Genomic DNA, 23,212 nt, shown 5'->3' with positions numbered 1-23,212 from the left:
TTTTGACAGGATGCTTTATAAATGGAATCAGGCAGTATGTAGTTTTTTGTGCATGGCTGCTTTCACTCAGCTCAGTGTATTTAAGATTCGTTGCATGGATCTTATTGCATGGATCAGTACTTTCTTTCTTTTTGTTGCTGAGCAGTATTCCATCCTATAGATGTACCACAGTTCATTTATCTACTGGTTGATGAATATTTGGGGTGTTTCCAGTTTTGAGTGATAATAAAGCTGCTATAAACTTTCACATACAGGTACTTGTGAAAACAAATGTTTTCTTTTCTCTTACATTAATACCAGGGAGTTGGACTGCTGGGCCATATTTATGTTCAACTTTATAAGAAACTGTCAGACTGTTTTCCAAAATGGCTGGGTTGTTTTGCATTCCCATCAACAGTGTGTCAAAAGTTCTAGCATCCTCCCCAGCATGCAGTGTTTAGCTCTTTTAAAGCCATCCCATAGAAGCCATAAAGCCGTAGGTATGTAGTGGTATTTCATTATGATTTTAATTTACACTTTCCTAATGGTTAATAATGCTGAGCATCTTTTCATATACTTATTTACCATCTGTATCTTTTCTTTGGTGAAATGTCTGTTTTTGTGCTTTTTAATATTAGGTTGTTTGGTTTTTTATCACAAAGTTTTGAGAATTCTTTGTGTATTCTGGATACAAGTCCTTTATCAGATAAGTTTTACAAATATTTTCTTCCTGTCTATGGTTTGTCTTTTTGTTTTCTGAGTAGCATCTCTCAAAGAGAAAAAGGTTATAATTATGACAAAATAAGATAACAGTGGCTGCTGTGATTGAGGAAATGAAATTTTTTAAATTTTATTTTAATTAAACATACAGCCTTATGTGGCTAGTGGCTGCCATGTTGGACGGCACAGTATATTACTGCCTAAATGTACTTTCAAAGAACAATGTGTACATTTTAAAACTTCCTTTATTCTATGTTTTGATTACATTTATTGACATATAACTTTATGCCTACTGAATCTAATAGTAAAAATTGGGGCTTGCATTCTGTAAATCTTTCTTTTCTTTATAAATTATTAATTTTTGTATTTTATTAATGTATCAATTCCATGATGTTTTGGAAATTTAAAAACCTGGTCCTTCACCACAGATAGTCTGAGAGGCACTGAGCTAGACAGATGTACATGGGCAAAGGCCCTGTCTCCCTGGCAGGGGTATTCCTCATTGTTAATCCACCAAGTGGCATTCCAGAAAAGGAAGTGACAGATGGGGTTAAGGAGTGGAAGACTATTTTAGAAAATGTGGTCAGAGAAAGCCTCAATGAAATGGTGACGTTTGAACTGGGGAAAGTGCACTGCAAGTGGATGGACAAAACAGCAAAATTTCAGGAGGCTGGGAAAGGGGATGACATGTCCAAGGGACAGAAAGGAGACCAGTGTGGCCGGTGTGAGAATGGAGGGAGGGCGGTGAGAGATGAGCTAGAGAGAAAGCAGAGAGCCAGACTGTGCCCAGTCATACAGACCTTCTCCTCTTCCCCTCCTGCATCAGAGATAAGACTTAATGAACCACAGACACCCGATATATGTGAAAATGTGTGAATATGTCTGAATAAGGGCCTTATTCAAAATGCACTTGAAGAAACACCTAAATGTTATCTGACACTTGGCTTTGGTTGTATAGAAAGAATTATTTCTATGTTTGCGGCCCAGGAAGTGAACTGAACAATAATAACTCTCACAAGAAGTTAGGAGGTGGGGTCCCCATTCTATAGATTAAGACACTGAGGCTAAAAAGGTTATGTAACTTGCCCAAATCACACAGCTAACAAAAGACAAACTAAAGCTCATGTCCTTTGCACTCTATTTGACTGCCTTTCTTCAAAATGAGCCCAAAACAGCCCTTTCAAAAACATAAAATTATCTATACTTTAATTTGGTTTTGGTAATAACATAAGTGGGCACAGAAATGTAACAATTATAGAGACTGCGTTTATTTTGAGAAGGCCTCCTCTGTGTTAGTTTCTTGAAGCCTGCTGTAACAAATTAGCACCAGCTGTTACCCATTCAGGTATTTGAACACTTTAATCAATAGAAATTATAAAAGGCCAGATGAGAAATTCAGGCAAGGCTTTTTGGGGATTCAAAGGAGTGAAAAAAAGTAACAGGTTCCCTTGCTCCCTCTCTGGGTAGGGTCAGGGAGCTAGCTGGTTCCTTAAATAGGGTGAAGGTAGGGTAGAATCCATGAGTTGGACCAGAGGGTTAGCTTAGGTGGTCAGCCCACCCCTTTGGTGGTGCTGCGTGTAGGGACCATGCCCAGCACCCTGCTTTTGCTCCTGGCACCTACCTCCAAAGTGGCAGTTAGTTTGTAGCCTCTTTGTATCTTATTCATAATTGCCCTGGCTGTGTGTGTATGCATGCAGTTATTTTTAGTCCCTTATAGTTTCTTTGTATTCTGTTGCTTGAGGAGACATTTGTCCAGGTACAAGCACTCCAGTAAAGGGTTCCAAGTCCCAAAACTCAAAACTTGGTTGCTGCAAATACAAAACTTATTTTCTCCCAGTTCTGGAAACTGAATTTCAAAATCAAGGTGTTGACACCATCCCACTTTCTCTGAAGGCTCTAGAAGACAATCTGTTCCTTATCTCTTCCAACTTCTAGTGGCTCCACATGAACCTTGCCTTGTGGCTGCATCATTCCAATCACTGGCCACATGGCCTTCACTTCACTTTGTGTGTCCCTTATAAGGACACTTGTCATTGAACTTAGGGCCCATTTGGATAACCTGAGATGATTTCAACCTGAAATCCTTAATTTGATTACATATGCAAAGACCCCTTTTCCAAATAAGGTCACATTCACAGGTTCTGAGGGTTAAAATGTGGATGCATCTTTTCAGGGGGCCACCATTGAGCCCACATCACCCTCCCTGCGCTTCAGCCTGGAAACTCTCCCCAGGCAGTCAGCTGGGGACTCATCAGGCTCAGCTCAATTTGTTTCTCTTCCCCCAGGGATCACTCACCTGCACTGCCTGCTGCCTGAAAACCATCGTTTCAGAGATTTTGCCCAGTTTTCTAGCTGTTTAAGTAGGAGGGTAAATCCAGTCCCTATTACTCCAGCATGGCCAGAAGCAGAAGTTGTACCCAACGTATAAGTTCACTGAGCATGGAGGCATTTTCTGTCTTACTCATGGCTGCATCATCAGTGTCTATGGAAATGATTGGAGCATGGTAATCCTTACATAGCAACTGATGAATTAATGAACAAATTAATTAAAAAGAAGTTAATCTAAATCCCTGGTTTTTCTCTTGTTTAGGACCGAGTGGCCACAGCTCCTTTTACCTCAGTCATTTGGGTGAGCTAGACCCATCTCTCCTTAGCTGAAAATCTGCTAGTGTAAGTTAAAATGTCTTCACCAATCCACTCTCAGCCCCCTGAAGTCTGGCTTTCATGGTTAATGCAAAAAACAAAACAAAACAAAAAAAACCCAGCACTGGGAAATTTAAGAAATGTATCAATGGAGCACATTTTGGATAATGATTTATAAGAATTAGGTTCTGCCTATGCTTTAAATAAAATGAACACAGAGCATTTGGCGGGGGGAAGGCTGATGTGAGGAGGGTAAGTGGGTCATAGCATTGTCACAGGGAACCGAGGCCAGACAATGTGTTGATAGAAAATAAATGATGGGACACCAAGAAAATATGAGAGGCAAGCGATAAGAAAGAAGCTTGTCTATTGAAGAACACAGCCCATATCGTCCAGATCAAAACAACTGTGGCCATATATGAAGAAAAATGGTCTCTACTTTCATTTGCATAGTCATACACTAATTACATTTTTTAAAAAACAGTTATTACCATTATCAGCAGCATTTATAAGAGCATCTACTATAGCACTCTGTTTGACATATGCAAAAATCTGATTGTGCCTTGAATGTAGAGCTTTGTTTTGAATTAATTATATCAGATTTTTATTGATACATATAAAATAACAGAAACCTGTTATAATAAGCCTAAGAATACAGAGGTAGATAAAGAATAAGTCAGAAATCTCCTACTTTAATTGCAATCCCCTGAGGTAACCAATATTAACAGTATATATTATATACCTTCCTCTGTTCCTATGAACATATATAAACATGTTCATATATACAGTGAGTGGTCGCTGGGTTTATAAAAATGTGAAATATATAATATATATGAAATATATATGAAATATATATTTCATGAAATATATAATATCTGTTTTTTCATTTAACAATTGATTAGAGTCATCCTACCAGATAAATTCATATAGATTTGAGACAGGCTGGGACCTGGAACCCTTTACTGCAGTGTATTGCACCTGGACAAATATCTCCAGCAACAGAATACAGGGAAACTATAAAGTACTAAAAATACCTGCACACATGCACAGTTGGGGCAAATGATGAACAAGATACAAAAAACCCAAAAACCCAATTGCCACTTCTGAGGTATCAGGAGCAAAAGCAGGGTACTAGGCATGGTCCCTGCACACAGTACCACCAAGGTGGTGGGCTGACCACCTAAGCTGCCCCTCTGGCTGGACCCATGGACCCACCCCTACCCACATTCCATTTAATGGAGCAGCTCACCCCAACTCAGGGAGCCAGCAAGGGAAAACTTGTTAATTGGTTTTGCTCCCTTGCGCTGCAACATGAGTCCCAATAAAAAGCCTTGCCTGAATGTCTCATCTGGCCTCTTATCAATTTCTACTGATTAAGTAGTTTAAGAACCCTGGCCGGTAACAGATTTACTTCAGATTTGTTCATCCAGAGTATGAATTTACTACCATTTATTCAACTGCCCCTCAAATGATATACATTCAGGTGATTTTTGCCACTACATATAACACTGCACTAAACACTCTTGTGACTGCAGAACTGTTTTAATTTTATCATCATGGTCATCTGAGCCCTGGAATACAATCTCAAATCTTTCCTTCCCCCATCCTCCCTGTCATTTGGAGAACAGAGCTGAAGGGAGACTGAAGATGAGCCGGGAAAGCTGGTAATTACTCCATACAGCACATGGCCAGCAGCCTCCTGCTACAATATTTACGTCCTATTCCATTGAGATGGCACTCTGCTCACATGACCCAAATGCAGTTCTCACTCCACCAAGAACACAGCCGAATCCAAACTGCATTGGCAGCTTCGCACATGCTCCGTCTGGCCCTGTGAATCCTCACTCACCCATTGAGATTTCTTTTGGTTTAAAGCAGCACACCAGCTGCTGAAGCTCCGTGACTTCCACTATTTTCCTGGCCCAGATCCAAGGCAGGTGGCCCGCCACGAATACTGTTTTTTAGGGTTTGAGTTTTTTTTGTATATTTGTTGGGGGATGGAGTGTGTATAATACTTACACACGGGTATAGCTGATGAATGAGGCCATAGGAAGTAACTCTTTTTCCTGGCATGTATTACAGAAATAACATTTACCTATTACCAGCATTTGCCTTGACAACGACCTGCAGCTCTAATGCACATTTAATTCTCAAACAGAGGTCTTGGCAAGGGATGCTATATCTGACTGTTGTGTTGACTGTAACGTGTGAGATGGTGCTTTTTTTCCTCTCTAGCGACCTGGATGCTTTTTGCCATTCTGATGGTAAATGATGAGACAGGCAACCATGGATTTCAGCACTCCATCTGTGTTTGATCAGCAAAAAGGTAAAAACGCTGCTTTAACTCATCCTTTGGTTCTTTGCATTTTTAGTCCAATGGTAGGGATTTGCAGTTGTAGAGGGAGAAAGAGTAGTGTGTGTGTGTGTGTGTGTGTGTGTGTGTGTGTGTGTGTGTGTGTGTGTGTGTGTGTGATGTGGAAAATGGATTTCACATAGGAAACAAAGCTGTTCTAAATGTTTACTTCTTATTTGATAAGCATTTGGAAGGGAAAAAGCTTATGGTCTGTTAGCCTTTTTAAAGTGCTCCTACCTACAAATTTTAAAAATTAGGTTTCAAGCACACCAACTGTTTCAGATAGGATCATCTTTATTCTCCATTAGCTTTTTACTCAAATATTTTAAAATATATATATTATAATAAGTAATATAAAAATCGTGTATACCTTTTCAGTGTATTAACCCAGTATCTCATTGCTAGTTTTGTAAATATCTCTTCATTCCCTTTAGGAATAGATGTTGTCCAAATTTGTGCTATAGTTGATATATTACTTCATCTGAGGTTGTGTAATGACTTACCACTATGTTATTATTTGTGGTAAAAGGATGTATCTTTCTTGCTCATCATTTCCAGAGTGGAGGTAATTTTCCACATGAAAAGAATGCTGTGAAATTTGCCTGTCCTTATAAAAAACATGTATTCAGCCATACAGTCTTGTGTGTACATTTTGTATATGAAGTGTGTGTGTGTGTATATATGTAACACATATGTGTAATTACGCACCTTTTCTCTGTATGTATAGGAAATTTCCACTCTTTAAATGTAATAAATTTTTTAGAAGATTTTTTTAAAATCTGGTATTTAAACCACTTTCAATAATCTCTGAATATTCCTCAGGATCTTAGGATCCTTTGGTCATTTACTTGTTTTGGCTACAATGTGAAAATCATTGTTTGTGAAAGCCTCACTAAGAAAATTCATTGCTTCTTTCTTTTTTCCTTTTCCTGCTTCAGGCCATAGTGTGTTTACTACCTACCCTTCAAGCTACATCTGGCTTCATGAGTGAATTATTTTAGTTCAGTGCTTTGTCAAGTTATAGATTTACATTTAGATTTCTGAGTAACTACTGTGTGTGTGTATGCATCTTCAGAATGTGCTAGTTCACACTGCGTTTGGATATAAACATCATAGAGAAAGTGATTGCTACAGCTGTGCCCACATCCTTTCCCCTTTGTACAGTTTGTATCACTGATGGCAATCAGCAAAAGTGAAAATATGTTTAGATCCAAAGACCTCATACTGGCTAAAAATGACATTGTTGAACTATGCAATCCAAAGAATAACACAGTGGGTTTATTCTTTAAGACCAGCTCTGAGGGAGCTAGAAATGACTGCAGAGAACTTCATAATGAATTCATCTGTTCCAGTGTTGTGTATTCTAACAAGACTGAGCCCAAAACATAGTTAAAATATTAATTTATAATATTTAGTTTCTTATAGTACCTTTCAGGTGAGCAATTCAGTTATTTCTCCACCATAGGCCCAATTCTCCCCCTTGTACGTTAACCCTCTCCCTGCCACCTCTATCTCTGTATCTCGATCATTTCTCTGTAAAGGTGCTGTGGTATGGTGGAAATAGCATGGGAGACATAGGCTGAAATGGCAGAACAATGGCTTCTTAGCTGTGTGACCTTATCAGGTTACCTGACCTCTCTGGGCCTTAGTTTCCTCAGCAATAAAATAGAGAAAATTATGCTTACCTAGCAAGACTGTTGTAACAGTCTAAAGTGATGTACAAAAAGCACTGTCACATTACCTGATGTACTTTGCCTAAGTAATTTCCAAATGTGGCTGCTTTTGTTATTATTATTACTGTTACACTTACTACCACCCTGGAGTGTGAGTTCCTCAAATGTGAAAGACTATTCACCTCTCTATCTCTAGGTTGAATTTCATGGTCCTCAGAACAAATGAGGGTTTAGTTAAGGCCAGTTGACTAGATTACATTAATTAATTTTTTTAGAACTCCAGGGTACCATTCAGAACAACCCCTAAAATAATAATTAAATACCTGAATAGTTCTATTATCACATGAATCCTTCCACCTTCTTAACAACATGAAAGGCCATAATAGGTTTAGACAAGTTCATAGATTTTAAATACCATACTGTTGGGCAAAACCATGGTAAAGTGACTTTCTCTCGAAATGTTGAGTGTGGATGGGGCTTTAGTAGAGGGTTTTCTGTGAATTCCTAATATCTAGGGGATCAAAACTCTAAAAGGCCGCTAGCTTCACATGCAGACGTTGACAAAAGACATTACATCTGGAAAGATCTTAGAAGTCTTATAACCCACTGGTTCTCAAACTTGGCCATGCATAAAAATCACCTGGACAGTTTTTGAAAATGCTGATGCCTGGATCCCACCTCTGGAAACTCCAATTTAATAGGTGTGGGCCACAGCCTGACAAACTCCCCAGGAAGTTCCAATGTACAAAAAGATTGACAACAACTCATTCCATCCATCCCCCTAACATCTCAGATGGGAAAAGTGAAGCCCAGAGAGGTTTAAAGGTGAGTTCTTTTATGACAATAACACACAGCTAATTAGTAACAGGTGACTGAGACACAGGTGTTCTCTATCCATATAACAGAATAGGAGCTTCTTTTCATGGGCAACCTCTGGTCTTAACAGCTACTTTGAGGTGGAGGGTAGGACTCAGACAGCTCTGGCTTATGGTTAACCAGAGAATAGTCAGCACTGAAAATATGATGCATAATAACCTCCAGGGCTCAGACCCAAACCAGGTGGATTTGGCAGGTCTTAATCCCTCCAACTGCATTTTTCTGTATTTCCTTTTAACAGTGATGATAAGACAACCCTATGCCAGGGGCTTGGAGACAGGTAGACATTTGCTCAAGCCCTGTCTCAGTCCTCATACCATTTGCATGAACTTGGACAAACTGGATCTTCTCATCTGTAAAATGTGGATAATATCATATAGTTGCAGTGTTGCTGGGAGGCTGAAAGACTGAATTACCTACCTGGCGGAGGGGACTGAGGCCAAGTCTCTGGCTTGTTTTGTGAAGCTGTGAGGGAGGAAGCTGGGGTCTGCAGAGCTCTCCACTCCCACTTTGTGCTTCTTGCTTTCACCATAGCAACATCTCTCTGGTCCCACGTGTTCTTCCTGGCTCTCTTCCCTCTCAAAGCCCACATGCAGGAAACGACCTGTAGTAAAATCATTTACTACAGAACACAGAGGTTTATTGAAGCTGAGGCGTTATGTAAGTAAAGATATTTGTGTGCTAAACTCTGCCTTCTGGAGGAACCCAGGCCTCAGGGAGAAAATGAGAACAAGAGGGGGTGGTCCCAAGGGCCTCACCCACCCCTGCCCTGCTCAGGCTCTGTGAAGAATGTTGGATGGGGCCTCGCAGTGTGTTTGCAGGCACCTGTCAGGGCTGAGGCCCACCCTCACAGGTTTTTCCTCCAGTAGAGCTGTAGAGAGAAAGCGAAGGAGGGGTTTGCCCTTCAGCCCATATTAACACAGAGCATCCCTGTCCTAGGGCAGCCGTAACAAATTACTACAAGCTGGGTGACTTCAAACAACAGAATGATAATCTCCCCCAGTTCTGGAGGCCAGAAGTAGGAAATCAAGATGTATGTGGCGGGGTAAGGGTATAGCTCAAGTGATAGAGCACATGCTTAGCATGCATGAGGTCCTGGGTTCAATCCCCAGTACCTCCTCTGAAAAATAAATAAATAAGTAGACCTAATTACCTACCCCCCTTCCCCCAAAAAAACCAAGGTTGTAACAGGCCAATCCGCTCCTGGCCCCTCTCCTGGACCCTGAGTGATCTTACCCAAACAATTCCCATTTACAGCCTTAGAGAACCCTGAAACTGAAAGTGATTCAGTGGATTGGGGATGAGGAGAGTGGTGACATTTTCAGGATGCTTTGCCACAGAACAGCCCTAGTGTCCTTGGGAATAGGACCCAAGTATGCATCCCAGGAAGAAGAAAGTGGGAGTGGTGTGCAGAGAGAATGAACCTGCTCAGCCAGATCTCCTGAATCCACTCTGGTGTTGTGTCCCACTCCTTTGCAAGATCAACTTCAGAGGGCAAACCCTCAACTCAGCCCCTTGTCCAGAGGTCAACTGAGTCACCACACTGAGCTTTCCCTATCATCCCTATTTATTAACTCCACATTTCCTTGGTAATTATTAAACAACAGTGTTGGGTAACTACTATTTATGGATTTTCCCTTTGATGCAATGATATTTTAGTGGAGCCTAAAAGAAAAACCACTAAACTTGTCACTGTTTTTATTACCTTTTTACTACCAAGCAAGTAGAGAAACAAATATCTCACCCATGCCAAACTATGGGACAGGTGAGAAAATAATGGTCTGGATGCACTAAGGTCCAAGGCTGGTGTAAAAAGATGGGTACAGGCTAGACACTGTCTTGCAGAAAGACTACATCCAACCAGGGCTCAGATGTTTGGCACACTTTTAGGAAGCCTGTCAATCATTCAGTGCAAAGTGATGCTGGTTTTGAGAATTCTTACATCATGAATGAGCTACATCTCAGATTTTCCTGTTTATCCCTTAAAATTGTGGTGGTTTTACCTCACATTAATTTTCAACTAATAGGTAGGTTTGTGTGCTTAATAAGGGCCCTTAAGTTTGTTTTCTCTTTGTAAAACTTAAAATCTGTGTTGCTTATTGGTGAGGTTACTGCTGTTTGAGTGGGTATATCAGGGGAGGAAATGAAGGAAAGATATACAGTCTATGGAAAGTATTTCCATTTCTAAAGGTGTCATCAGAATTTTAAACTATATACATATAATATTTAATAGTATCCTAATGCTTTTTTAACTTTTGGTTTGAAAATAATTTCAAACTTAAAGAAATGTTGTAAGAATAGTATAAAGAACACTGTATATCTTTTACATTTAACATTTTACCCCATTTGCTTTATTGTTAGCTCTTTCTCTGTGTCTGTCCCTACATCTCTCTGTCTCTATGTATCTCTGTCTCTGCCCCTCTCTATATATGTATGTATACATTTGCGTATATGTTTGTATGCTTTTATCTCATCTGCCTGCATTCCAGTTTTGTCTCTTGATCCAATAATGTCATTTACACCATTTCCCCCTACCCTCGAGTACAGGATTCAGTCTAGAATTAGGTACTACATTTAGTTGTCGCATCTCTTTAGTCTCCTTTAATCTGAAACATTTCTGCAGGCTTTCTTTGTCGTTTTTGACATTAACATTTTTGAATTAGTCTATCTCTCTCTTTTTTTAATACTGAGTTTCTCCTTATGGGTTTGTCTGACGCTCCCTCATGACTAGACTTAGGTAATTACTTCCTGGCCAGAATACCACATGGGTGATGTTTCCATCTCAGGTTATCACAATGTGGTTTAAATCCTTTTAAATGGTCATTTGAGGTTACAGGTGTTGCACTATTAGCTATCACCCAGTTCTTACAGAGTGTTTTAAAATACTGGGTTTCTTCCGAATTGTAAAATATCAGGAAGTATCAGCACCTTCAAATAGTCAAGAAATACAAAGAAGAATTCAGTATAGAAAGTGTTACATTCTCTTACCTAGCAAAGGGCTCTGTTCTTCAGAGTCTCTTAGCCCCGGCCTGTTCCCAGCTTCTCGGCTGCCAAGGTGGACCCTCAGCAACTCACCCCCGATGTGGGGGTGGGGAATAGTTTCCAAAGGGAATCAGAGGAGATCAGGCCAAGTATATAACCAGTATCAATAATCAGAAGATGAGTGACAACTCTGGTTTATTAAGCAGCTCCCATGTGCCACCACTGAGTTAAACTTTTTACTCCTATTATCTCATTTGATCCTTGGCACAGCCTAGAGATACATTCCATTTCTAGTCCATCTGAGGTTACATGACTTGCCCAAGGCCACACAAGACAAGGGCAAAGCTGCCATTTTAACTCTGGCTAGGCTTCTAATGCCCAAGCCTTCCTCAAACTCCTATTCACCATGAAATTATACTTTTTGGATTCTGATAGCCCACCCTTTCATGACTCTAGCAGGAAGGAAAAGAAAGGTGATGGTGACTAGATTTGCTCAAGCCGCTGTGTCTCCCCAGGGCTGGGCTTCCGTTGGCAGCAAGTTCTGCCCAGTGAGCTCAGCTTAGTGACAGGCTCACCTCTTCCAGGGTAGGAGTGGATCCAGTCTCCATGGCATCCTAGGAGGAGGAGGAGCTAAAAGGGTAGAATGACACTGGAAGGTGACCTGTGGAACTAATGTGATGGGAACTGGAGATTTGCAAGGTCAGGACTTGGCTTCCACCACAGACGCTTCAGAACCCAGGTTCTTCATCATTTTCTTACTCAACCCGTTTGTTCTGTGCAGCAACAGGTTAAGGTTTCTCCTAGAGAGTGTCCAGAGAGCCCTGATCCTGTAAACAAGGTCGCACATAAACAACAGTTGATAAAAAGGGGAAAGAAGTATTTTAACCTTGACATCCTAAGCTTTGATCCTGGGTAATTCTGAGAACATTTCTTTGTTCTTCAACTCACCACAGTAAATCAGAACACAGTCCGGTGTTTTGTTTTGTTTTTTTTAAATTTTATTTCTTAAGAACCATAGAAGGAACACCTGAAATTCATCTGAATTGATACATTTATCCTCCTTACTTGGTGCTATTGAGAAACGGTCTGCTAGAGTTTTGGCTTCACTTTGGCTGACTCAGCACGACCACTATAGAGAGGAGTCGAGATGGGCTCTCAGGTATCTGGTTTCAGGTGGTCACAGTGGAAACCAACTTAAGGATGGATCCTGGAAGTGTTGTCTTAAAATAGTAACTTGGAGAATTGAAAGGAATTCAGTGAATGTGTAATCTAACTCCCTTACTTTTTATATGTGAAAACTAATACAGAGGGGTTAGCGGTGGTACTGTGTAGTGAAGTGTAATGGCCACTGAAGCTGAACCAAAGGGTTCAAGTCCCGGTGCTGCCACTCATGTCACTGACCCTTTCCAGTCAGGCCCCAGCAAGAGTCCTCCTGCCCACTGTTCAGAAACAAAGGAAAGTTTTATTCTCTGGTCAAAGAATGGAGAGGTGCAAGCTCTCGCGCTAGAGCACAGGGTCTCCCACACGCTGTGGGCGGGGCTGTGTTATAGATTCTGGTCCGCGGGGAGGGGCTGAACTCTCGCGGGACAGGCGCAGCTGTGCAGCTCACGCTCCAGACCGCGGTGCATGGCCAGCGTCTCTGCACAGGGCCAGCCGCCGCCTCGCCATCTTGAATTGTGCTGTGCGTGGACTTCTGCACACAGTCTACTGAGCTGAGGTGTAAGCACAGACGTCTTGTACCAGGAACTCTGGTCTGAAGAGTTGCGGGCAGTGCCTCTGCACACGGCCCCCTAGGAGCAAATGAAACCAGACTAAGCATAAAGGAGAAATTTAAAAGGTTAGACCTTATTTTGTTACTCAGATTCTATTTTCATTTCCCATGAATTTTTAATGGGTCTTGCCAGTGACACATGCTGTGTGACCCAGCTGTTTAACATCTCTGTACCTCATTTTCTTACCTTGTCGGTTAAGATGGTGCTACTGCAAAGATTGTTTGTAAGGATTGAATTAATGAATACATGCAAAACACCTATAACCGTTGCTGGCCCATGTCATCACTCAGTTAGTGCAAGTGGTGGTTACAGGATTGTTACAAAGATGGTTGTAACAATCTTCAGAGGATTCTAAGATTCAATGACATAGTACGTACAAAGCACTTGGAGCCATGCCTGGCCCAGAGTAATCACTTAGAAAGTGCTAGTGATTCTTATAAATGTCCTACCTAAGGTCACATGGGCAACCGGTCTTCCCAGGTCAAGAGAACATCCACTCCTTAAGCTGTCTCCCCCTTTGTAATGAATTCACAGCATAGCACCCTTTTTTTATTTGGAAATTGGGAGGGGCAGAATTGCCTGAGCAAATTCTGTGGTTTTCCTGAACCACATCAGAAGGAAAATAATTCTCTAGATAGCTTGTAGGTCTTGCAGTACTTCCACTTTCCCTTTCCTCTGTTTCTAGTGTTCTGTCCTCTGAGTCTAAGACTTACCTTCTAGATAAAACTCATCCCACTGCTTAAAAGCCAGCCTACCTGTTAGCTTCCATATTCCATGCTGGTGCCAGGCAGATTTCTAAACTTTCTATGCTGTTCTAGGAATATCTAGTCTTGAGGCACAATCTCACTGTTTAAATTATTATAGTTTCATAATGTTTTACTATTTGATAGAGGAATCCTCCCTGAATACTTTTCTTTCCAATTTTACTGGATATTTTTACCCATTTTTTGTTTCCTCTTTTTGTTTGTTTTTGCTTTTAGAATGATAATACATTCATGCAATTTCAGGGTGTAAAACAATGTATAGTGAAAAGTCTCCTCCCACCCCAACTCCTTCAGCCGTTCAAATCCCCTCCTGGAGGCAAACAATGTGAGCAGTTTCTTCTGCATCCTTACTGACATTCTATGTACAAATAAGCAAATACTTAACTATAGTCTTTGTTTCTTCATTAAAGCATAAAGTTATCCATTTATTTTTACAAATGAAAATTAGTATCATTTTTCTGAGCTCACCACCCCCTCAAAAAAAACCTGTTGGAACTCTTACTGAAATGACATTAAACTTAAAAATGAATCCATATAATAATTAGAAAATTTTCACTTTTCTTGTTTTTCTTTTTTTTCTTTGTGTACACATTTAGTTTTATTGTAAAAAAACAACTTGTACGCTTTTAAGGTTTAAAACTGAGCATCATCTTTCCTTTTCTGTGAAACAAAAAGAAAAATTTTAAATAGGAACAAAATTACAATAGAGAATGTCAATTACAAATAAGATCCTATATATTCTGCTGATTCTCCCATCGAGTGGCAGGGCTCAAATCATCATTAGGAGAGAATTTTAATTTTAAAATGCCATTTTAAACTGCAACAGTGTCCATTAAACATCACAATTAAACATAACAAAGGAGAAGCCATGTTGTCAAAATGCCCATTTAACCCACCCAAACATCTCAAACCCACCCTTTGCTGACCTTCTATAATCCCTTTTATTTTTCTAGGTTTTTTTTTTCTTTTTTTAAACAATATGCAGAGAAAGGAGGGAAAAAGTTAGAATTCTATGCACTACTACCCAGGGCCTAGCACCCTCCAGCTTCCAGCAGAGCTAAGGGAGCAGAAGGTTTTTATTTTTTCCCACAGAGCATGATGGTGTTAATCCCATAAAGTTTTTGTTGAGACAAGAAGGGATAAAAATGAATTTGGAACAGAAAAGGGTAGAGATTCTTTTCCCATTGAATTCTGCTCAAGGTATTTCCCCCCCCAAACAAGTTGAGAACCATGGTATCAAGGAGAAAAGACTGGGATTTCAAAATATAGAATAGATAAACAAGATTATACTGTATAGCACAGGGAAATATATACAAGATCTTATGGTAGCTCACAGAGAAATGTGACAATGAATATATATATGTTCAGGTATAACTGAAAAACTGTGCTCTACACTGGAATTTGACACAACATTGTGAAATGATTATAAATCAATAAAAAAATGTTAAAAAAATTTTTAAAAAAAGGAGAAAAGAGACCTCAGAAGCAGGATGACTGAGCACAAGAGGAGAGAAAAATAAATGAAAAGACTGCAATTTGCTCCCAGGGACTGTAGAAAAAAATTTTTTAAAGGTTGGAATCCATCAGTGTTCCATTAGACATCTGCTCCTTCATCTTCCTCTCCTTCTTTGCCATCTCATCATTTCATCTTATTCACCTTCATCCTCAGCCCCTTCTTCATCAGTATCTTCCTTCTTCTTCATCATCATCACTTTTTTCTTCTCTTTCCCCATCATCCATGTCAGGAACCAAGTAGTACTGTAATAGATTTGGCCAAACACCATCTTTGATGACCTCTCCTAACTCATCAGCACCTGCACCAGAATGATCAGTAAACCAGGTGAAGAAGCTCTCAGGTTCCTCATGCTGTCTCCTTCTACCAGCTTTATTCTGTTTGTCTTGAACATTTCATCAAATCCTTTCCAGATTTCCATTTGATTTCAGTGGACTTTGAAGATAGATCACCACTCTCATTCAGATGAAATTCTTTTGAGAGAACTTTATTTTCGAAGTAAGAGTTTTGATCAAAATAAAAATCTATTCTGTAACCTGATTTAATGTCTTCAAATTCTGTCACTTCAACTCTTGTCAAATAATGCAGCACCTCTTCATCCTCCTCCCTAAGCAATGCAGACACTTGTGGATGGCTGACAAATGTTCCTACCCCCAAATTTGGGATTTTGGTGATCAGTTCCTACCTCTTCTGAGAAAAATGGTTGGCAGGGTTTGTTATATTTCTGATCTACTTTCAAAATTTCCTCACTAGCTGTTCATTAAGTCTGTCTATTCATTTTGTACTTCACCAGTATGTTCAGTTGCTTCCTGTTGTGCTTTTTCTTCCTTCGGCAAGTTCGGAGAGGCTTCATGTTCCCTTGGGCCTGGGGGCAGGAGTCAGTCTCGGTTTCTTTGGTTTCTGGCTCGAGGTGGAAGTGCAGACTGGTGTTTGGGGCCACGCTGTGAGAAAAGGACTTACCCAAGGGAGGCACACGTCAAAGGAGCTGGGAGAACTCTCTTTTTCTGTACTTCAGTATGAGAATTTTTTGTTCCTTGGTCATTTGACATTTATCTTAACATTTTAAAGGAATTCACTCAACCTCATATGAGTATGCTATTACCACTAACTTTAATTCTCTCCCTTGTGTAAAACCAGCTCTTAAAAGATGCGTTTCCAATTTTCAATTAGTGTGTATATTTTGATTTGCTACAAATGAGTATAAACTCTAGCATAGTAATGTCTGTCCAGCAGAATGCTGAGCCACACAGCTTGAGGAGAGTAGAGTACAGTCTGCTGTGAGTACAAGAGAATGGAATGTGGAATGCTGTCCAGCACTAAGGGTCACAAGTTCTCTGGAATATATGAGGGCTTTGCCTCCTGAGTGAACGGACAGTGATAGATAATAGTGCACACTGGTCACAGGATAGGCTCTCAGGCCCAACAGCCTACAGTCTTATCTGAGTTTCACCACCTACTTCCTGTGTAACTTTGCGGAAGTCCCCTTCCTGCCCTGTGCCTCAGTTTCCCAGTCCATAAAATGACATTAATTCTCATAAGGTGAGAATTAAATGAGTTGATTTACAGAAAAGGTTTAGCATAGTGCCTGGCGCATAATAAGCATGGCATAGTTGTTGACCATCATCATGATTGTCATTCAGACGGTGACAGAGACCCTTGGGAGCAGTGCCATAACTGTGGATGCTTTCGTAGCTACTGGGAGACATTGTTTTGCCATAGAAGTGATTGTATTGCAATTTTTGCTAACTTTAGGATTGTTCTAAGTTTTTTAATTCCTTTAAATATGCTACTCAGAATTCTAGAATTCAAAACTGGAGGAAGCACAGAAAAGCTAAATACCTTGACTATAGACAGACCACAAGACTCTGCGGAATGTGACTGAGGTGCACTTTAGCCATATCCCCAAATTCATGTATACACCACTACAGAGAAGGTAGCTCTGGGATCCCTGCCTTCCAAGCCACACTTCCAGTGAGTGGGCTGTAGGAGGAGTCTCTTCCAAGGTGTTAATAATGAATGAGTACTATACGGTAAGGTTGCCATTACACATTAGTAAGGAGAGGGAGGATTAGCCAATATTTGGGGAAAAAATAATTGCGGCATACAAAAATAAAGCTTAAAAGTCTCATATATTAATTATAGCTAAATGTTAACAAATAAATAAGTATAAGGTTCCAACCTTTTATGATGGTTATGACCATTTTAATCATAAAAGCAATGAATCATAAATGTGATGTCCATAGATTTTGAAAATGTATTTTTTAAAAACCAACAAAACAATTGGAGAACTTAAGCGGAAAACCAAGAAAAGTAACTACAGCATAGGTAACAGATGTAGAGCTAGTGTTCTTAACGTATCTAGAAATTAGATAAATTAGATAAAGACAAATACCTTGAGATAATATGTAAAGGACACCAATAAATAATTCATGAAATGGCCATAGACATATGAAAAAACTTCTCTCTCAGGATCAATAAAAGTAATGATCATTGAAAATGGTAAACTATTTTCCTTCTTCCACATCAACATTAATTTTTAAGGAACAATAATGCACAGTATCATTAAGAATGAGGTGAAATGTATGCTCTCAAGCCCTCCTTGGGGAGGATGTGTTGGGTGAACCTTTCTGTAGGGCAATTTGGCAGAATCAGATCCATTGATTCCCAAGTTCACTTCTAAGAATGGGTCCAAAGGAAATAATCAAAGATGCACAAAAAGACATATGTGTGAGAATGTTACAGCATTATTTGGAATAGCCACAGAATTAATAATTCCCCCTAAAGGAAAATAATTTAAATGTTCAATAATAAGAATGATTAAATCAACTGTACTAATGGGATTTTATGCCACACTTTATAAATAACATTTTTAAATCTTACCTTATAACATGGAAAAATATTTATGATCCAAATATTAAGTTTTTGAAAAAGAGCAAAAATCAAAATTATATGTACAGCGTGATTTTTTTTTCTGTAAAATGTAACTCTAGCACTATGCTTAGAACTATTATTCACTGGTTGTTACAATATTAAAATACTCTATATCCTCATATCAGTAGGGATTGCTCCAGCCATTCCCCAGGGACACACACACACACACACACACACACACTCTCTCACACACACACTCTCTCACACACATTCTACCCACAATCCAGCACCTAAAAAGTTATCAATCCTGCTCCAGCAGTTAGGCCTGCCTCTGTTCTGATGGGGGACCTGACAAACCAGTCATTAGATCCTTTTAATATCGCTCTTGATCTGATCCCTTATTGTGGAAGAATTCAGAGTGGGAAGAGAGACAAAGATTTACTTAATAAATGAGTAACAAAATGGCCTGAGTGTTAGCCACACTTACACTGGATCTCAGAAAATTTCAGTCATTTTCTTCAAGTTCTATGATTGTATTCTAATCCATAGAAAGATCACAGTGTGGGAAATTTGGGATTTGCATTGCTACCCTGGTCAGCTAGTCCTGCCCCACCAGCAGCCAGTGCCCCCAGGCTTCAGCCACAGACACGAGTCCACTGTCCTAGGGTGCTACCCACCCCAGGCTGTAGCACTTTCCAGAACTTTCTCCTCCTGTTCTATGCCTCCTAGCCTCACAGCTTTTGTACCTTGTAACTCTTATGCTTGTTCCTTGGGAACTTTTATATGCCCTTTGGGTTAGCTTACTTGTTTTCAGTCATGTCCATTTTGGGTGCAGAATGGGGGGCAGGAGACAGATTAGATTTTGAGTGGGGAGACTGAAAAAGCAGAGGCTCACAACTGCACATTCCCGCTAGCATTTCTCCCCACTCCCGTACTGCATTACACAAGCAGGTAGAGGAACAGAGGCTCCAGGATGGAAGGTGGGCGGGAAGCAAGCCCACCTGCCACTAAGACAAGTCCATACAGCACATCAACATCTTAATGGTGATTTTCCTTGAGTACGTATTTTCTTCTTATCTGTATTCTCATAATTTTTGTAATCCAAAATGAAATAACTTATAAAATGTCAGATCAATTAAATCAAAATATCTGGGGTTAGTTCTCAGGCATCAGGTTTATTCTAATCTCCCAAGGTTATTCTAATGTTAAACCAGGGTTGAGATCCAGGGGTGCAGTCAACCTCATTTTACAAAATAGAGAACTGAACCCAGAGTAACACACTTGGCTGATATGTTAGTTGGTCAAAAAGAAGGCTCTTTATGAGATTTAACTGAAAAGTCAAATCTCTTGGTTACTGAGAAGTCATTTCTGTTGTTCCTTTTTCAGAACTCACAATATTACATACAGCCCTGACAATATAATTTAAACCCGCCTTACTTAACCATTTATCTGTAGTACATGAGAATTGAGGGAAGCTGATCATTTATTTCAACTCTATTTGAAATGCTAGCAATATGCCTTATAAAACTTTAAAGGAAGAAGACCTTCTTCCATTACTTTTCCTAATTCTATTCCTAAGGATTAGGAAGAATGAGTTTTCATTTTGTGTATCTACTCCTCTTCAATTTGCCAATGGGGAAAGAATATGCTGATTAAATCAATAAACATATTTATCAAGTGTCCACAATGTATCCAACACTACTCTAACTTCTACTATCTAATGTTTGAGTTTTTTTTCTGTAATAAAAGCAAGCCACACTGACAAAATTCTAGTGGGGTTACATGAAGGGTAATTATTCACCAGGTTGGGTCTTACTCTGTGCCTTTTATAAAGCAACAGCCCCAATGTAGTAAGAAGCAATTCCATTCAATTGCCTTCAAATATCTTTAGGAACCCATGAGACAGTCATGAAGAGGTAGAAAGCAGGGTCCAGACAATGAAGACATCCATGGAAACCCAGCTGACTGAACATGGCTGCAACAGGGCTTCAGGAGTGATGCAAAGCTAAAGAACTACAGAGTGATAGATTTGTTCAGTCTCTAACACTTAGACTTGCACCCAAATTACATTTGTTTTCTTAAACTATTTTTAGGAGATCAAAACCATTTTACAAGTGGCCACTGTAGAGGGCCACTAGGAAGATGCCTTTTAAAGGACCCAAGGAAGACCCACTTCCCCAAATCTGTTTCAGCCCAATAGTTCATAAACAGCAGGTGATTCAATTTTTTGTTTCTCCACAGATGTGCAAAAGACACACAGAATATCAATCACAGAAGGAACCTTAGAGGTCAACTTTCCACTCAATACAGACATCTCAAGAGTATCCCAAGATATGCCTGATCAGAATCTGCTTAGATGTAGGTAGTGATGAGAAGTACACAGCTCACAAGATGATCCCTTCCAGTTCTGAGCAGCTCTAGTCATTAAAAGTCTCAATTATTCCAATTTCTATCCACCCGAACTAGTTCTTCCCTCTGGATCTACAGAGAACAAGTCCAAACTCTTCCAGCTTTTTCAATATTTGAAAACAGCTGTCATGTCCAACTGAGTCTTATCAAAACTAAACAAACCCTGCTTCTTCACCTATTCTTCACCTTCCAGAGTCTGCAGTTAAAAAGGCAAATTACTGACATGAACACCTGCCATTTCTGGAAAGTGAAAGAAGTGGGTAGTGTCATACTTTTGATCCAGAAAAAAATAAAGAAAATCAAAGGAAGGGTGGGCAAAATAACACTTGTCTTATTTTTCAATTTCCAAAGGCCAGAAAGGCTAGACAGACTTTTATGAAGGTTACTTCAAGAAAGTCATCTAAGATTTATATTGGCCTGCTTACCAAGAACTTCTTGACACAGTACTTTTAATATCAAGATTTCCACAGGACTCCAGTATGGGAGAAAACCCATACTACATCAATCAATCCATTTATTGCACATGTGCTAAAGGTCCTATGCATTAAAAATTGAGATCTCTTTAAGGATTAGTATTATTAAAATGAAAGTTCATTCTATGAAAATGTATTCCAAGGAGGCATCATTATTACTGAAGTTCAATACAGACATGCTTCTTAAAACAGCCAATTCCACTTGCCAGAACTCTCCCCCACCCCATGTCCGGTAGAGGTGCTAACCAGGGAATGGCTTTCACAGGTCAGAAGAATCACCCTGAGGAACACAAAGATGCTGAGATTCAAAGAACCACAACGTGTGTTGCATCACAAGTCTGGTTATGGAGAAAGGCCTGATTGTGGCCAGATATTTACCCTTGAGATAATATTGTTGCAAGACTTCCTCCCCACAGAATGAAATCCCTTCTTTTCCACTCCCACGGCATGAAGGTTGCTTTGAGTATTTGTTCTCAGCTGTTACATGCAGAAAGCTTGGAGCTATTTTTCTCTTTAAAATGTTAGAAAGAAACTCTTTTTCTTCCTCCCATATGACTGGCACTTCGTAATACACTCTTACAGCCTCAGCCAATACACCCTGAGGGACTGGAGGAGAAAACATGAGAAATAGCAAAATGTTTCAGCTCACAAAATGTCTACAGCCTGCTGATCAAGGCAAAGAGTCTCATTAAGGGAAAAGAAGACAGAGGTTCCTCTCCATGTCGAAGTATAATACATAAAAGTGACATGCTTTGAATTCTTTGTTGCAGGCATTGCATTTTATGTGGACGAGCTCATTTAGCTCTCAGAACAACCCTACGAAGTAAATACTATTCTTACCCATTTGACAAGTGAAGAAAGGGAATAGAGAGGTTAAGTAACTCACCCAAGATCACACAGCTAGCAGTGGCAGTGTTAGGATTCAAACTCTGGAGACTAGGGCCCAGAGCCTGTGCTCCTATCATTTTCCTATATTGCCTCCATGTGTATATGCTGTGTGTCACGTTATATATAGGATGAGTCACATGAAACTAACATGGTTTTGATGGCAGCCAACTGTATCAATGACCTTAAACTTGTTCCTGCTTGGCCAGAGTGTTCCCGACTGGCTTTTAATTCTACCAGCAGAACTGGTAGCGTCCTGGCCCAGGGCCCAGGTCAAGGCCCACAGACACTCTTTATCACCAGTGGGTGGCAATATTGTTACATGGAGCCTCTGGGGAGTAGCAAAGGCCTGGCATCTTCCCTCAAAGTGTATCACTCTAGGCAGCCCCCAAAATACAATCTCTGCACTGTTCTAAAGCACCCAGGATAATCCTGTGGGAGGATAAACAAATCTGGGTTAGGAGAATGCCCAAGAAACTCTTCATTTAAATAATCCTTCCTCTGTCTTGCTGTAATATCCCTGGTGTATCTCAATCATAAATTACACACGTGTTTTCCCAGTAAGTCATGTCTTCTTTCTAAGGAAAAAAGACTCTGCAACCTTTGTACCTGCAATTTCACGAGCCTACAGTAGATGTTAAGTAGATGGATGAATGAATAAATTTCAGTTCTTTAGACACAATCAGTTCCACTCAAAAAAACAATCTAAGAAATATCTGCAGAATCCTCTTTAGTTGCCCAAAATGAATCCACACTTCACTGAGGACTCTCAGTTCAGCCACCCAAGGGTCCTCAGAATAGAATGAGCCAAAGAAATCCTCTCAAGACCCTTGGTCTGGACTCTTGAAACTGAAGTCCCTGATCTATCCTTATATTGACCTGGCTGTGCCACAAAACGATCGCAGCTTAAGCAGAACAAATGCCAAGCTAACCTCTGAGTAATTTCAACAAAGTGGGCTCAGTAATTTAATGTGATCAAGGGCTTTCCCAAGGAACTCCACAATAATCCAGGGACAGAGCCACTATGAGAAGCTCTAGAAAAGGAACCCACATCTGTACAAAATCTGAGAAGCTCTTGAGGAAGACTCTAATCCAAAACATTTCTAGCAGCCTGTCATATGTCTGAAGTCCCACTATTCAAGAGTTGGGCCCTTGGAATTAGGTAGATCATTTGCAATACCCCCAGAAAACTGTTCACAAGGTTTGTAGCCAAGAAAAATGAGGGAAATAGATGATTTCAATAAAGTCTGTCCTAATTTTCAGGTCAAAATTAATAAAAATTTAAATATGTACCTTTTT

The 23,212-nt window shown here is 39.9% G+C and overlaps 1 protein-coding gene and 1 pseudogene across 3 annotated transcripts in view; one reads left to right on the top strand and one right to left on the bottom strand.

Moving 5' to 3' along the window:
- Positions 1–23,212, top strand: part of ANKRD55 (ankyrin repeat domain 55) — a 255,412-nt gene that overhangs the window by 159,676 nt on the left and 72,524 nt on the right. For all 3 annotated transcript variants that reach the window (XM_074358508.1, XM_045525115.2, XM_074358512.1), the window contains exon 3: positions 5,578–5,668. In XM_074358508.1, coding sequence (XP_074214609.1) covers positions 5,611–5,668 — 58 coding nt within the window. In that variant the 5' untranslated portion in view covers positions 5,578–5,610. The remainder of the gene's footprint in view (positions 1–5,577; positions 5,669–23,212) is intronic.
- LOC105077848 (protein SET-like) lies at positions 15,216–21,872 on the bottom strand (annotated as a pseudogene).

Source organism: Camelus bactrianus, chromosome 3 (assembly GCF_048773025.1).
Source record: "Camelus bactrianus isolate YW-2024 breed Bactrian camel chromosome 3, ASM4877302v1, whole genome shotgun sequence".
In the NCBI taxonomy this organism is placed as follows: Eukaryota; Metazoa; Chordata; class Mammalia; order Artiodactyla; family Camelidae; genus Camelus; species Camelus bactrianus.
This window is presented reverse-complemented; position numbering and strand designations above follow the sequence as displayed.